We start from the raw sequence: 15443 nt of genomic DNA, 5'->3' as shown, positions 1-15443 counted from the left end.
TCTTTCTTGAAGATATGAGCCGTAAAAAGGCGTAGTACCAAGCAAACCTGCACTGTACGTAGCGTTTCCCTACCCTAGAATTATTCTTACAGTGTCTGACCCCAGGACAACCCGGTCCTCGATACAGTTTCCACATATCTCGAAGCTCCAAAGTACAGACCAACTCACGCCAGACTTCCCCAAGACATGTGCGTTGTTTCGACTTGGATGAGGCCAGTGTTGATGTCTCATTGGCCTCAAAATCGATCACAGTTCCATTCTCATCAAACCAACTAGGGGTGAGACTGGTCTGGTATGCAGAAGATATGCGCGCTAGTGTCAGGCGTAGCTGGAACATGGCGATATCCATACCAAAACAGATGCGAGGTCCAGCACCAAACGCAAACTGGTGCCTCATACGCGTTAAAGCTTCCGAATGGTACGGAATGTGCCATCTCTGGGGTTCCAAACTTCTGGATCGGTGAATGCTGTCTACCGGTGATGCAGGGAATAAGGCTGTGCTCTGACCTGTATCTGGGCTTAGTTCGCGAGAGAGTATATTTCTCAAGGGAAAGGTTACAAACTTGCACCACCAGTGCATGTTTCTCCACGATTGCGTCAAGGAGCAAGGTATTCAATAGTGCGGGCACGAAAAGTCAAAGCAAAAGAGAACAAAAGAAAATGATGTCTTGCGTTTCTCGAGTCAACCAGCTGTCGCTGGTACTCGGATTCCGGCATTCTATGGAGGTGGGATCCTCAAAAATCTATCAGGTGCATTCGCGATGGGGGGACAGCCAGCGCCAACAATGGTATCAGAATACAGGGCACTGTTCACGCGTACCTATATGCTTATCGACATCTGGGACAGATCCATAGCACCACGTGCGGTCCTTGAATTTGTATCTCTAGATCGTGTCACAATTCCTCCTACTAGATGTTTGTTAAGTTTGGCCCATTTGCACTGCTGACAAAGGCGCCAAGATGCTGCATCCCGTTGGAAATATACTCCGCAGTACTACGCCTTCGCCAAAAAGTTGCAGTTTCCTGGCTCATCTTTCGACTGAGGTCACGAAGAGAAAGAGAAAGAGAAAGCTATCTCATACGCTCTCCCGCAAACCCATCACTCACGACTCCATTTAAAACTGCTCTTCACTACCGATACACGCATTTCCAGCCCGCTTTTCTTCAAACTTTGGACTCGTTGGAGCAACTCAACCTGTGATCATTCAAGATGGTCAAGCTAGAAGAACTGGAAGACGAGCACTTCATCAACAGGCCCGCAGGCTCCAAGGACGACGCATTGCTTGTCGACGAGGACGAGGACTACACAGACACAGGTATGAAGCATTGGACCTGCGACCGCTTTATTGTCTTGATACTATCCGTCTCTCTTGTCTTTATGCCCATTCACTCTACCCTTTTTTTCGTCTCTGCTTTTCAATGAGCAATCAACCACCAACCCAGCACAGCCCTATTCACGACTCCCTTTCCCTTCCCTAATCATACGACTGCCCCTATCCTCTTTCTCTCAATCGAAAAATAAAATCAAAAAAACCCCCAACTCTGACACACTCTCACCCCAAACAGACTCGGAAATCTCCTCCCCAAGCGACACAGACGAGCTCACGATCGACGAATCGCTGTACGAGCGGCTCTCCGCGCTGCGCGACATCGTCCCACCAAACACCCGCGCGAAGATCTCGTCCGTCTCCAACTCGATAGTCTCCGCGACGAGCACGGGCATCACGTACTCGGGCAAGGGGCTGTGGGTATTGGCGACAAGCATCCTGTTGCTGGGAATCCCTTACGCGCTGGCGCTCGGCGAGGAGCAGCAGTACATCGAGGAGGAGAGGCAGCGGGCGCTCATGCAGGAGGGCGCGCAGGGCATGATACAGCAGGCAGGTGGTGAGGCCGGTGAAGCTAAGCCTGCCTTGTAGAATCGTGATGGAAACTATTGGTGAGGGTGAGGCGATGCTGGAATGAGAACAGTGGTAGCAGCAGAGGCGACGATGAAATTCTGTATAATACGAGGCGGCCAGGCAGGGCTGGCATTCGGGAAAGGGAGAACACAAACGAACAGAGGCTCTGATTTTTTGTGAGACAAAAAGACGAGAGGGCAGCCTGCATCCTGGCGGGAGCGCTTCATGAGCTGTTTTAGTATTTGTGGATTAATAAGGTATCTCGTCTCTAAACAACGTCACTGAGACACCTATGCAGATCCCAGCTGGCTATGGCACGTTTTCCCAGAAAAATCAAAGCGTTGTCATGTATTGCAAATGGCGCTTCCGTGATCTGCTGTCTCTTTACACCTGGCGGGGCCTGGTGTGCTACCTTGCTTGCCGGAGTAACAGTTCAACACCAGAATCCTTTGGCAGAATCGCATTCAATCTTCAGAATCGGACTCCAGAGCTCTCGTAACACGAACGCGATCCCGGTCCCACTCCATCGTCCTCCCATTAGCCGTACTCCTGACCGCACCCACCCTCCCCTTCGACCTTCCTCCCCTCCTATCAAAACCCTCCATCCCCAGCCTCGCATCATTCAAATTATTCTCGAATTCCGCCCACAGGTCCGCAATCATGCCGATCTCTTGCATACTGTCCACAATATCTTCAGCCTGCTTCTCGCGTTTCTTCTTGTTCAGCTTCTCCCGCGCGACGATCGCGTCCGGAGACAGAACCCCTTGCTCCTCGAGATACGACAGCAAATTGTCGTTGAGATGATATTTCCAGTGTGTGAGTTTGTGGCCCATGTCGGCGTTTGCGGCGCAGAATCTGCCGAGGTAGAAACGGCGAGTCTCGCTCGGGAGGGTGTGGCCTTCTTCATCGCGGTCCAACTCATCTTCGTATCCCTCGTCAGACGAGCTGTCGACCGGCTCTAAGGTCTTCTTGAAGTACGGTTGACCGGAGAAAACGAATTCGTAACGGGCAGGATGATTGAGCCTGTTACAGGCGTCGCAGGTCCGCACGTTGTCCTCGTCGCTTCCGGGCAGCATACTCACTTTCATCGCCGGCCTTGCCAAGATTGCTCGCTTGAACTCGTTGCCCCATGCTGCCGAGATGAGTCTACTACCTGCTTGCGCCTTCACTTGGTCGTCCACCCGTGAAAATGCTAGGGTATACAGTTCGTCTTCGCGTGAGAATGCGGGCGCAATCTTGTTCTTGACCAGCCATTCTATGATGTGAACGAAAAGCTCTCTCGGCTTGGCAGAAGCGAACGAGGTGAATTGGAGAGGCATATCAGAGTTCGGTCGACCGAGCCTGCCTATGCTGTCTTCAATCACGAAATCGTCCTCATCCTCCTCGACCTGTGCGAGCTCCTGGTCGGGATCAGTGTCGATTGAGGAATGGACAGACCCCTGCTCGTCGTAGTCCGGATGTCCAATGAGATCGAGATGTGTTTCAGGTAGATCATCAAGATCATCATCAGAATCTTCGATCCGAGGTACTTTCTCTCCTGCACGGCGCCGTCTTAAGAGCTCAAGATGTTCTTTTGCCTGGTCACGCTTGGTCGTCACTGGTCCGCCTCTGGTTCGTGTCTTCGTAGCACTTAAGTCCTCATCTGAGTCGTGTAGATTCTGTAGATCATCATCGAGCTCGTCTTGTTCGTCTCTAGTTCTTCGCCGCGGTGCTGTATTTCTTGCCTTTTTTGCTGAGGAGGACGAGGAATGATCGGATTTCGTTGGCCCGGCTTGAAGTGCATCATCCTCATCAGATGTTATGTATTCGATCTCCTCGTCATCAACTACAAAATCGTCACAGGTACTTTTGCGACGGCTTGGGCCCCGCCTCTTCCTTGGCTCGTCATCTGATACGTATTCCAATTCATCATCATTCACAATCCTGGTGTCTTTGGCGGCTCTTGAGTGTCGCCTTCGAGCTGCAGGCTGCGAGGCTAAAATCTTGTCGTCTTCATCGCTAGTCTCAGCAGAGCCTAGATCGGAGAGCTTTGAGGAACGACGTTGTGGGGGCGTGGCTATTTCAACTGAAACAAGCGTTTGGGTCGATGGCGACCTGGTCAAACGGGAAGGCGAGACCGACTGTTTGCCTCGTCGTAGGTGCGTTGATTGTCTGCCCAACGGCGAGCTGTTCACTGGAGTGGCAAACGTGCCGATGCCCTCGATGGTAGGCAGAGGCGATGATCCTGAGTTCAGTCTCGTTGACCGACGTGGGAGCGGACAACTCTTGACCGGAACGGGTGTGCCATCAGATATCTTTCGTCTCTTTTGCACCGGAGAGATCAGATCATCTTCATCATCTTCGTCTTCATCTTTCAGGTCCTCCTCGAAATAGATGTTTGCAACTTCACCTTGCGCATCGCTCACTTTCGATTCACTTGTATTCAGGTCTTGTATTTGAGAAGATGGCTCTGGTGTAGGCAACAAGATCTCCTCGCTGGACTGAGTTTCTAAGCTGGCATTCGCATTCAGTCTTGCGCCTTTGTATCGGACGGAAGCCAGTCTGCTTTGCACCGCAGAACTGTAATCTCCTTTGGCAGGCGAAGAGGGGGCCAAGGGCGACAACTGGAGAGTGGTCTGTCTCGGCTTACTGCGAGCTGGACGCTTAGGGAACCGTGGCTTGGATGGTTTCGCCATCGTGAAATGGTTTCAATATTGAGGCAGTTTAAAGTAGGACAAATGCTGATTGAGCATCAAATATATGGAGAGAGATTGGAGATACAAGTATTGTTGCCCTCAGACAAGACGATCTGACTGATCGGGTGTTGATTGTCTGTGAAGACAAGGCTGCGAAGCGATGCTTGAAGTGGCATAATCAGTGGCATAACCAGTGGCTGGACACCGGAGCAGGGTGACGTCTAATCGATAGGCGCTGCATGAACGCGTCGATAAAGTGGCAATACGTCGTGCGCGTCTTTGTTAGGAGAACCGCGTTTTTGCACAACAAGGTTGAATAAATGACCTCAGTCTTGCATTACTCGCGGCATCTTCACTCGGCGGTGCATCTACTTCAATAAAAGGGAGTGCAGCTCTTCTCATCGACACCCATTAACCAGAATTCTGCACAAAGAAAATACTCACAATTTCCACAAATGTCAAACCACCTATATCTAGGTTTGAAACTTTTCCATTTCACAGCAACGAAGAAATAAGAACATTCGACTGAGCTTGAACAAAGAAACAGATTTGTATTTGCATCAACTCTTGTAGTTACGCTGCTCCCTCACTGGTCCAATATGCCTCAGCAGCAAGGGGCCAACATGTGCAATCAGACAATCAGAACTTCCCAAAATGAGAACAAATATTATGCCCTCCTGGGATCTATCGCAGACTCTGGAACTCGGAAATACCCGGACTACCTAAGCAGCATATCAATCCATCCAGATTCTACCAAAACATCTCTCCAGCAAATCAACAACTTATGACTCTGCCGGCTTATTCCTGTTCTTGAGCATCCCTCGAAGTTTGCGAGCGGCACCCACGATGGGATCTCCAGCATACATATCTTCCTCCTTGGTTTCTTCCTGTTTGTCTTGCTGCCTCTCTCTGCCACTTTCGCCACCCCACTGGATCCGTACTTTAGGCTGTGATGAGGGCCCTTCCTGACCAGGTTCAGGGACTGCTGCTTCATGAATTCGAGGTTGGTTGTCATCATCACTCTCACTGCTCGAGTCATCTCGTCCACCAATTCCCAATGCAGCTAGTCGCCGTCGCTTTTCCGCAGCTGTTTCTCTCTCTCCTTCAGCTTCTTCCTCTTCATTAGACCGAATAGTGGCCAATTGGCGTCTCCGTATGTCTGCAGCTGTTTGACCTTGACCATGTCTGGTAAGACTCGTTTGGACATTGTGGGTTGGAATGTCAGCCTCGTCGTCTTCACTCTCCTCTTCCAATGTCGAAGTGCGGTCACTGCTGGTCATTCGATCCGGGCGAGGCCGTGTTTGAACGCTAAAATAGTCATCAGCATCTCTAGGGCTACTACTGCGATTTCCCTGCCCGTCTTGTGAGCGAGGGACTTGCAACGTTGAACCAGTGTTGCTCATTGCGGATTGGTTGGCCGGCTGCCCGCCTGGAGTCACCCCTTGCTCTCGGCCTGAGCGTTGATATGCAGCCCCTTTGCGTACCTCACGCTTCAGCTCTTCAGGAGCGTCACTCTGTTCAACTTCTTGAGCCCTGCTTTTGGCATCCATTTGTTGCATCTGCTTGATGAAATCTGCAGTTGAGAGTCGTCGGCCCGAACCAAGCGCGATGGTGCCCGGGGCATCTCGTGCCTTTTTCTGGAGGCCAGTCAGACCGTACTGCTCACTCCTGGAAATTATCATTCTGAGACCATCATCTGTCAGGCCCTCTGGAATACTTCGATCAGCGATGTTCTTAGTGGCCCCTTCCCCTTCCGCGGCGCCCTCAGAGTTTCCTTCGGCTCCAGTTTTGCCTGGGTCAACTCCAACCGCTTGTTTGCCCAGACCGACCCAAGTGCTCATCCGCCGCAATCCTTCTCGATATTGCTCTCGTCTGCGGTCACCGCCGCCCTCTGACGGCATGGTATATGTCTTGATAACTTCACCGTCCTCATCCTCAACAATGATGGTGTTTCCGAATTGATAGGCATGTGCAGGACCTCTCCTCCTCTGTGTTTGCTTAGGCTGTCCTGAACCTTCTGGTTCATCCTCTTTCTTCCTCCCAAAGCCCTTCCACTGATCGAATCGGCTTTTGAGGGTCTTGGACGGTTGGCCGAGGCCTGCATCTATTTCCCGCTCTATTTCCTCACCTTCGTCTTTGGGATGCGGTTCATGTTTGTGCTTCGTGAATTGACCACTGGTGTCGTTCCTGAGACGAGTCCGTGTTTTCTCAATTGCCTGGACTTTTTCTTCCTCTGTCATGTCAGAAGTATCAATTGTGTCGACGACATTGCCCTCTTCATCCTCAACGACAAGAACATCGCCTTCCTGATAGGCCTCAATCTCAACATTTTGTTCAGAGACCGATCGCGATCTGCGTCGTTGTCGTGAGCCAGGCTCATGCTCCTGGTCAGCGCTGCCATCTTCAGGACCAGGCGAAGGCGTTGATGATTCCATTGCCAGTCGATCTTGACGTAACTCTGGCGTGGGCTCTTCGGACTTCTCAAACAATGTATCCGAGCCTGATTCTTGTTGTGATAGTGTGGGTTCAGAGTGTCTGGCCGGGGCGATCGCACTCTGACTGATAGGCCCACCCAGACGGGTATCAGAGTCTTTATCACGTCTGCGACGTCTACGAGCCCTGCCAGTACTCGAGGAACGGGGCCCTGGCTTCTTCTCATACTCATCTTCACGTTGACGGCGAAGGTGGAGTTTGGGGATACCAACCGGAGGTAACTCGCCAGGAGGAATTTCAAGCTTTTCGTTCTCATCGATGTCCGAGCCAGACATACGTGACATTGATCTCGATTGAGAGGTAATCCTTGGCAATCGAGTCATCCAAGCGGGACCCTTTTCGTTGTCTTGGGTATAGGACAGTGTAATGGTCAAGGTGTTGATACGTTTTCCGAGGGTGAAAACGGCGATTGATGAGCCGTGAACCAAAATTGACGAAATAACAAGAAACGTCGTCACTGGCCAGACCAAGTATATTAAATTATAATCCTTCGAGCCTGGGGGGGGGAGGGTAGCCAGCGGCTCTGTGGAATCTGTCTCAAGTTCGGCACGAGCAAGGATGGCCACGAAGATTGCACCCACTCCGATGGGTCCGAAGTGGCCAGCGAAGAAAGCCTCTCGCCAAGTTTTGACATCCGGGATGAAGGGCTTCAATGCCAACATGATAGGAAGTCGACGGAAGAAAATGACAAATATTGCGATGACCACCAGTCTCCAGGGAACCATGCCGTGATCCGGCGCGTTGAACTGGTCCCAGGGAATGATGGTACCGAAATAGACGAAGTAGGTCAAATTGATGAGTAAATCAATGACGTTCGAGACGTGAGATTCCTCTGTCTTCTCGGTGAACCATCCATCGTTAGAGAAACCCACTCCCGCAGCGAACCCAATGAGAAGATCGTCCATACCGAGCAGACTGCCAGCGCCTGCACAAAAGAGAGCGAGGACAAAATAAAACACGAGAAAGCTCTCTCGGTCGATCAATTGTTTTCTCTCCGCCCATTTGATGGCATGGCGGCCGATATAGCCGACCATGACACCGAAGAATGCACCAAAGATACACTCGTACAGGATGGTGAAGCAGACCCAGTGATAAACAACCTCCTTACCTCCCAGGTCGTATCTTAAGAGGTAGACTGAGAGGTAAACGAATGGAAATGCCATGCCATCGTTGCAGCCAGACTCGGCGGATAACAGATCTCGAAGATGTTTCGGCACACGTTTGGCGAATTTACCTTTTCCGACGACAGAGGACGCCAGGACGGGATCAGTAGCTGTGACGCAAGCAGCGCAGACCAGCGATTCCAGCCAAGTAAGAGGCTCAATCATCCACCAAATGAAGAGACTGGTGATGAGCCAGCCGAATGTCATGACCGGGACAAGCAAGAAGACCACCGATTTCCAATGCCTCTCCATGTAGGCTTTTGGCAACTCAACGCCGACGGCAAAACATTGTACCACGAGTACTATACGAGAGAACTCGAGAGTGACTTGATCGGTATTGCCCCAAGTCAATGGGTTTATTAGATTAGCAGCATGAGGACCAAAAATAACACCACATATTGTTGCCACTGTCGCCTCTCCAATGTACAGCTTCTCTTTGATAAAGAGCGAGCACAACATAAAAATGCTCGTAAAGCCGCCTAGGATGATATATACCAGATGCGGTTTATTTATAGACAAGTGCTCCCAAGCCATTTTGAGTGGGTGATTCCGGTACCGGACAGAACAGACGAAGTCCTCCACCCGTGCTTGAGGGGTTATCGTAGGTTGTGGTCAGCTTGGGGCGGGGGTGACAGACTCCTCCTTCTATGTTGCTAATTAGACGATACAATTAACCCAGTATGTTGGCCGTTATTGGAGTATGTGTTTTCGTCCTTTGTTTCTCTTATCCCCAGTCACTAACTTCTCTGTGGTTTAGATCGCAAAACGGGACTCGATGCATTCAGGTGGAAACAGATTCGTTGGTTTGGAGGACGGAGAGTCAGGAAGAAAGCACAGAAGGCCTCAGTTGCTCTTGCTCAAGACAGTTGCAAATCAAGAGAGCAGCAGGAGTTTAGAAAGGACAGCGGAGGGAAGGGAGGCAAAGATAAAGCACGGCGACCGGCGGAGGAAGGTCCGCTAAATGGGTGGATGCTATGACACCAAGCCTTCCAAGAAACCAAGATACGAGTACAAGTCCAGGCTGGGCTGACTTGATTGTGACAAGTCGACTTAGCACGGGAGCTTGTGCCCTCCAAGAGGAGAGGAGATGTGTATGCCAAGTTCGATCAGAACTATCTCCGACAGACAGATTTTGGGCAGTTCACGCTCGGCAGCGTCGTCGGTGGAGTATTGGCGGTCGAGGAGCGAATGGATTGGAGGTAAGGAGTGGGTGTAGCGTGGTTAACGCGGATAGGTATCCCTGTGCAGCATCAAGATAGAACGGCCGTCCTCGGAACGCGAGCCAACCACAGAGGGCGCCCGGCAGCGGCGCCACTCTGTAAGCAGACTTGGATCTGACACACTGGGCACCTGGACACCCGACGCCAGCGACATTCGTTAGATGTTAGTTGGCCTGCAGAAGAGTCTCGAATGCGTTCAAGGGCTCAGAAGCATGATGCATTAATGAAAGAGGAGCTCTGTGTAATCGCTCCATGAAAATTGAGGGTCTCGAGTCAAAAAGGAGAGCGGCCGAAAAGAATGCTTGCCGAGTTGCTTTTTCTTCCGCATCCTTGTTGCTATCGGTCTGTGCAGGAATCTGGATGGTTGAGGTTGAGAAGTGCAGTATCGTGCATCAGCCTGCGGGCGGAAGTCACGGGCATGTGGGTGAAAGGAAGAGAGCAGGAGTGGTTGGCCACTGGGGCAAGAGCAGCAGGCTAGCAAGGCTAAAGGGAGCCCCTAGTCGGAAATGTCCGGCTAAGGTTGGGAGGAGCCTCTCACCGACTCCCACTAACTGGTTGTGGGCGCCGGGCTGTCTTGGCAAAAAGACTGCCACGCACAGAGTTTGCAGGCGGCCCAGCACTCAGTAGTCAAAAGTCAAGACGCAGACTCAGGACTGACAAGTTGAACGGTAATCGCGTGTGTAAATAGTCGATAGGTACTTTGTAATAGGTACTCTGTACGGAGTAGGGCATTCTACCCGCAGTCATCCTCGTCGCTTCTCATGGCATTCATAATCGGACCTTAGTCCACGGCAAAGTCTAGAGAAAATTGTCACTGGCAGCAGACTGGTGTTCCTTGATTAGCCAGTGCCGGACAGTCATCAATCGACAGCGAAGACCACCAACGACCAGTAAAGAGGGGGAAATGCATCTCGCTAAGCCAGAATGCGGAGTGTCGTTGGTTTTGCTCTCAAAAGAAAGGTACCAGTGTCCCCTGTAGGAGTCAAGGGGGCTGACACCCACGCGTGGATGTGCATGCACCAGTAGTATCACCGTATCCATCAGGGAGGAAGATGCTGGGCAGGCACATGGTCGAATCGATGTCACCTCCAAACCTCACTTTCTGACTGTTGTGATAATAAAATCATTGTGTTCCCTGTACCTAGGTAGCGGCCGGGCACGTAAACAACGCCAGCTTACTACGAAAAGAATATCGCCCAACATTATCATATTTTGTAGTTAGGGCGCCAATCGGCAAGGCTTGCGAACCGCTGCTTTTAGCCAACCCGCCCCAGATTGAATATCAATCCTATCCTTCGTCATCGTAGCATTCTATTACCTTCAAGCAACAGAGCCCTCCTCTACATAGCACGTAGAGCCGCTCAAATCCATGTCCGCTGCCCTGGAATCAGCACAAGCAGCTTAGTTCAAACTGCCCTCCCATAAAAATTTCGTAAAAAGGCCAAACTTTTCCAAAGAATCGTAACCTGACGCCATATATAGATCTTGCTCGTGCAGATTTCATTACAGATATCGTAGACGGGGGTATATCGCGTGCATATGTCCTCGCAAATCCTATGTATCGGCTCTGGGGAGATTAGTGCCATGCCAGAAAGAGAAAAAAATGGTATTGATAGAAGCTGAGCCGTGAAGCCAAAGAAATGAATCAGAGCAGCCATTTCAAAATCGTTCGTGACCAGATTCGGTCTGCTAAGAATTGGAGACCGAGGCAATGGCTCGTTCTTTGATGTGTCCAGCCTGCGTTTCGAGGGATTGGGCCATTAATTTAAACACTACACCGACGTTAGCAAACGGTACCCGACTATCACCCAAACCACTCTTACCTGGCCAGACCGCTTCTCTTTCAAGGATATGAGCGGTCAGTACAAGGATTCGACTGCCGTGCCCGCCCTGGCGAGCAGCGATCATGTCGGGACCGCCTCGTGCTTCGATCTTCTGTTCTGCACTCGAAAGCACCTCGTCGATTTTCTGAATAAGTTTCCTGTCCTCATCCTCGAGAAGGAGAATGCCTGGAATCTCCACAAGACTCACGTCATCCAGACCAATAATGCCAAGATATTTGCCCACACGCTCTTGGACTGTTGCAATCCACTCTGCCACCACTTGAGCGCAATCAAACGCACACATCGCCGACTGAGTTGGAAGCTCTCGAGAGGATTGTTCGGCAAAGGTAAGTCCTAGCTTGTCAGACATAGACAAAGAGTCAGTTGCATAAAAGGCCGCTTTCCGGAGATGACGCTCTCGGCGAGACGAACGAGAGTCACGCGGCTCGTGCTCAACTTGATTCATGCCGTTCATCGCCGCTGGTGTCTCTTCTTGACCACGGCTCATCGTACCACTGTTGGTTGGACTGGCCTCCATCTTCACACCGGGCATGTCCTGGTTCTGCATGGCTTCCGGTCCTTTCGCAAGTTCCTCCGCCATTGCGTCATAGTCGCGTTGCCAGAATGCCTCTTTCGATCTCCCAAGATTGACAAACAGCCGAACGTATGCCAGGTCGAGCAAAGGAATGCAATCAGCCGAAAGTGGCCCAGCTCCAAATGGATTTGGGCGCTCAAGGCTGTGGCTGGGATTGCTTGCCCAGGCTGCTTGCCAAGCACGGAGTGCTGGTTCAATATGGGCGTGCATTTGCTCGGTCTCGCTTGTGGTCCACTGGCGTCCCAGGTGTCGCTGGCGTGTCTCCCATATATAGTTGTGTAGCGCATTGACAAGGATCAAGCAGCCGAACGTACTCGGCCTAAGCTCATTCTCTGCAGTTGCCCCCATGATCGATGTGGTGCTGTTCCGACGTCTTTGTCGAGGAGCTGACATCAGCAGATGCGTAAGTGACTCTGCAAACGTGATCGAATTCATGGTTGCTTGTGACGAGCCTCCAAAGTTGCGCCACGTCTGTGCAGAATCAGCAGCCCAAAGTTCTTCGCTGCAAGGCAAGCTCAGTCGAATTTCGGAGTTGGTTAGAGCAGGGGGATGATTGTAAGCAGTCACGAGCATGCTCGAGAGAATGAAGACCGCGTATAACGTCCTTTTGCGCTCCTCCGCATTCTTCCACTCGAACCAATCTGAATCATCCGGCTCGTTGACCATCGAATTCCACCCGTTGTTCGACATTCCATTGGGGTGCATATTGGTATTGAATCCAGTGCCCATTGTTCCAGTGTAGCCCTGTCCCGGTCGGGCGAGCTCTGCACCACGAGCTAGGCTGACCAGCGCGGCGCAGTGGTTGCTGGCAAGCTCAGCTGCAGTCTTGTCCCCACAGTTGTGTCCGTAGATCACATTTAGCAGCATCGCTTGAACTAGCCATAGTGGTGTGTCTTCTCGTTCCGAAGAATGGCGTGGTGCAAATTGAGTCTTGGTCATGTTAGCTTTGCGTCTCTCCTCCAGGTAGCTACTGATTAGTCGTTTAGCACATTCAAACAAATCCTTAGAATGAGACGACTCATGTTCGTAAAGTGCCCCTATAGCCGCCATCGAGAGAATGAGGCAGCTTCCTCCTCCAGCCACCATCGACTGCCCGTACTGGGATTGGCCTGGTACGAGCCTGATCGGGGTTGTGTAATCTGGTGATTCGAAATTCAATGTCGGTATGTGTAAGAAGGGGAGGTGTGGGTGAAAATATCTAATGTACGCGGCAACATACCGTTGCAAGTCATGCGTGCTTGGAAAAGTGCTCACATTAAACCCTTTCGATCGAGAGGCTGGAACTGGTGATAACGGAGAGCTTATAGCAGGTTGCGAATACTTGCGTTGCCCAAATCCGGCGTTCTGTGAGAGCCCTGTGATCAGAATGCTGCGGATGTGGTCATTGACGAGCTCAGACGAGGTTGTTGTTGTCACGGAGCTCTGATGAAGGCTACTCTCCATGGAAGCGGTCGAGGTGCTGGAAGCGGGGCCATCTTGACTTAGGGGCAGTTGAAAGCCAGTGAAATGAAGATGTGGTTGCATGCCCGCTGGATCCATGTTTGACATATCCGGTGGGCTTTGCAGGTTCATCTCCAGAACACCACCTTGAGCCAGTAATGATTTGGGCGAGACCGTTCCCACTGGAGCATTTACTAGCTCGTTGAAGGTAGACATGAGGTCCATGTTTACGGGGCTGTTAACAGCCTGTGCTTGGGTTGCAAGTGTGTTGGCCCACATGTTCGCAACTGAAGCAGGGTGATGATGATGCATTGCCCCAAGATTGTGATCATTCGTCGTATCGACCATGCCCGCAGGACTGTTGGTGCTCATTGCGGAAGGGGAAGAGTCATCGATAGCGTTTTCATTCGCATGTGCAAAAGACATCTGGTTCTCGAATCCATGGGTCATCCATTCAAAATTGGCGTCCTCCTCTGCTACAGCATGAGATACCATCATTCCTGGAAACATCTGCTGAAAGGGTGATCCGGAAGTCTCCAATCCCATTCCTTGGAGATTTGTCATGTGAAGAGCATGTGGATTAATTGTATTATCGAGGTCATGGTCGAAATCCATGGCACCCATGCCATATTCAGCACCAAACCCCCCGAAAGGCGGAGCCGTGCGCAAGCCACTGGACAGGTCAAGGGGAATGCTCTGAGTGTCCAGCTTTGGGAGGTTGAGCATGGGAGCCTGATGGCCTGCGCCGTGGAGGCGATACTGATAGCTTTGCGAGTTGGTTAGCATACTCATGCTGTTATGGTGGTTATGGCTAGTCATATAAGGACGCCCGTAGTTTCCTGGAGAATTGGCAAGCATTCCTAGTGTTCCTGCGTCCACGTGGCTGAGAGTGTTTGCTCTGGGGCGCATAGATGCAGTGGTGCTTGTGGTGGAGTTTTTTCGCACCCTACCTCCAGCAACTCCAGCGGCACTTTCTCTTCTTCCCCCACGAGGACGCGAAGCAGGCGTAGTCGTGGAATGGAGCTTCTGTTGGTGGCGGAGAAGGAGATCTCGGCGGGCAAAGCAGCGTGTACATTCGGGACACTCAAATGGCTTCTCTTTTGTATGGGATCGTTCATGTCGTTTTAGATGCTCCAACCGTGCAAAGGATCTCATACAGGTTGTGCAGACATGTGGGCGAGGTTTGTCTGTCTTGGGTGGAGGGAAATTGGGATTTGATGCTACATTGGAGGTGGTAGAGCCATTAAGAGAAGCTGGCTTACTGGCTGCAGGTGGATTAGAAATGGTTGGGCCCATGTTCCCAAGCAAACTTACCGGTCGTAGATCCTGCATTATCCATCACCTGGCTTGATGCGGCGTCTGGGGAAGAAACAGCAACCATCCCCGATGACGGTATGTTGCCCCCGGTCAAGATTGACATCCACCGTCTCCTTCCAGGGTGCTGCTCGAGGACACCACTCGCTCAGCGCAACGTCTGTCAGATAGTACAGAATATCTCTCTGTCTTAACCTCTAGCAGTTGTGCAACCGTGGCCTCCAGATGGTATGAGCGCTCGCAAGCCCGGTAATTTGCACGTAGTCCACTGCACCTCGATCCGCACACAACCAAGGATTATAAGGATTGTATCTCTTCCTAAACTCGTAGCCCTGTAGGTTCAGAGCGCCATGAAAGTTGTCCAAGGCCAAGAGGGCAAGACTCTTGGGAGCAAATAAAAGCGCCGTGACGTCTCGGCCGGATAACGGGAAAGCAATGCTCGAAAGGTGGCCGCGCCGAACGGAATGAAACAAGTTAATGACCAAAGATAATAGAAAACTGTCAAGATAAACGGCCAGCCTGGGTCGTCAATGAGGACAGAATTGAGCTTGGAGCCTCCTGTGAGTTCTCAGTATGGCGAGCAATAGTGGGAGTGAGGTTTGATATACAAGGCGAAGGGGAGAAACAATTGAAGTATTCGTCGACCGCAGGATGTACAAGAATAGGTGAAGGTGTCACAAAAGGTACGCTGTTTACAGAGCGCAATATCAGTGCGTCAGTGACCAGACTCGAGAGCGAAATACAGTGCTGGAGGATTGGCAAGCAGAGTAGAGACACTGGACGTCACAGGTGGGTAGGTGGGTGGGCGTGGATGGTGGTTGG

The 15443-nt window shown here is 51.3% G+C and overlaps 4 protein-coding genes across 4 annotated transcripts; 1 reads left to right on the top strand and 3 right to left on the bottom strand.

The window, feature by feature from the left end:
- Positions 1–1210: 1210 nt before the first annotated feature.
- On the top strand, positions 1211–1916 carry A1O9_08269 (uncharacterized protein; the record flags this gene model as incomplete). Its single annotated transcript, XM_013402655.1, has 2 exons — positions 1211–1316; positions 1567–1916. 2 exons carry the CDS (start codon positions 1211–1213, stop codon positions 1914–1916), a joined length of 456 nt encoding a protein of 151 aa, XP_013258109.1.
- Positions 1917–2362: 446 nt separating this feature from the next.
- On the bottom strand, positions 2363–4573 carry A1O9_08268 (uncharacterized protein; the record flags this gene model as incomplete). Its single annotated transcript, XM_013402654.1, has 1 exon — positions 2363–4573. One exon carries the CDS (start codon positions 4571–4573, stop codon positions 2363–2365), a length of 2211 nt encoding a protein of 736 aa, XP_013258108.1.
- Positions 4574–5355: 782 nt separating this feature from the next.
- A1O9_08267 (CPA1 family monovalent cation:H+ antiporter) lies at positions 5356–8763 on the bottom strand (the record flags this gene model as incomplete). Its single annotated transcript, XM_013402653.1, has 1 exon — positions 5356–8763. The coding sequence occupies one exon, from the start codon at positions 8761–8763 to the stop codon at positions 5356–5358; it is 3408 nt and encodes a 1135-aa protein (XP_013258107.1).
- A 2375-nt stretch (positions 8764–11138) lies between these two features.
- Positions 11139–14099, bottom strand: A1O9_08266 (uncharacterized protein; the record flags this gene model as incomplete). The annotated part of the gene is made up of 1 exon (XM_013402652.1): positions 11139–14099. The coding sequence occupies one exon, from the start codon at positions 14097–14099 to the stop codon at positions 11139–11141; it is 2961 nt and encodes a 986-aa protein (XP_013258106.1).
- Between the last annotated feature and the right edge of the window lie 1344 nt (positions 14100–15443).

Source organism: Exophiala aquamarina, assembly GCF_000709125.1.
Source record: "Exophiala aquamarina CBS 119918 chromosome Unknown aczIA-supercont1.7, whole genome shotgun sequence".
Classification (NCBI taxonomy): Eukaryota; Fungi; Ascomycota; class Eurotiomycetes; order Chaetothyriales; family Herpotrichiellaceae; genus Exophiala; species Exophiala aquamarina.
This window is presented reverse-complemented; position numbering and strand designations above follow the sequence as displayed.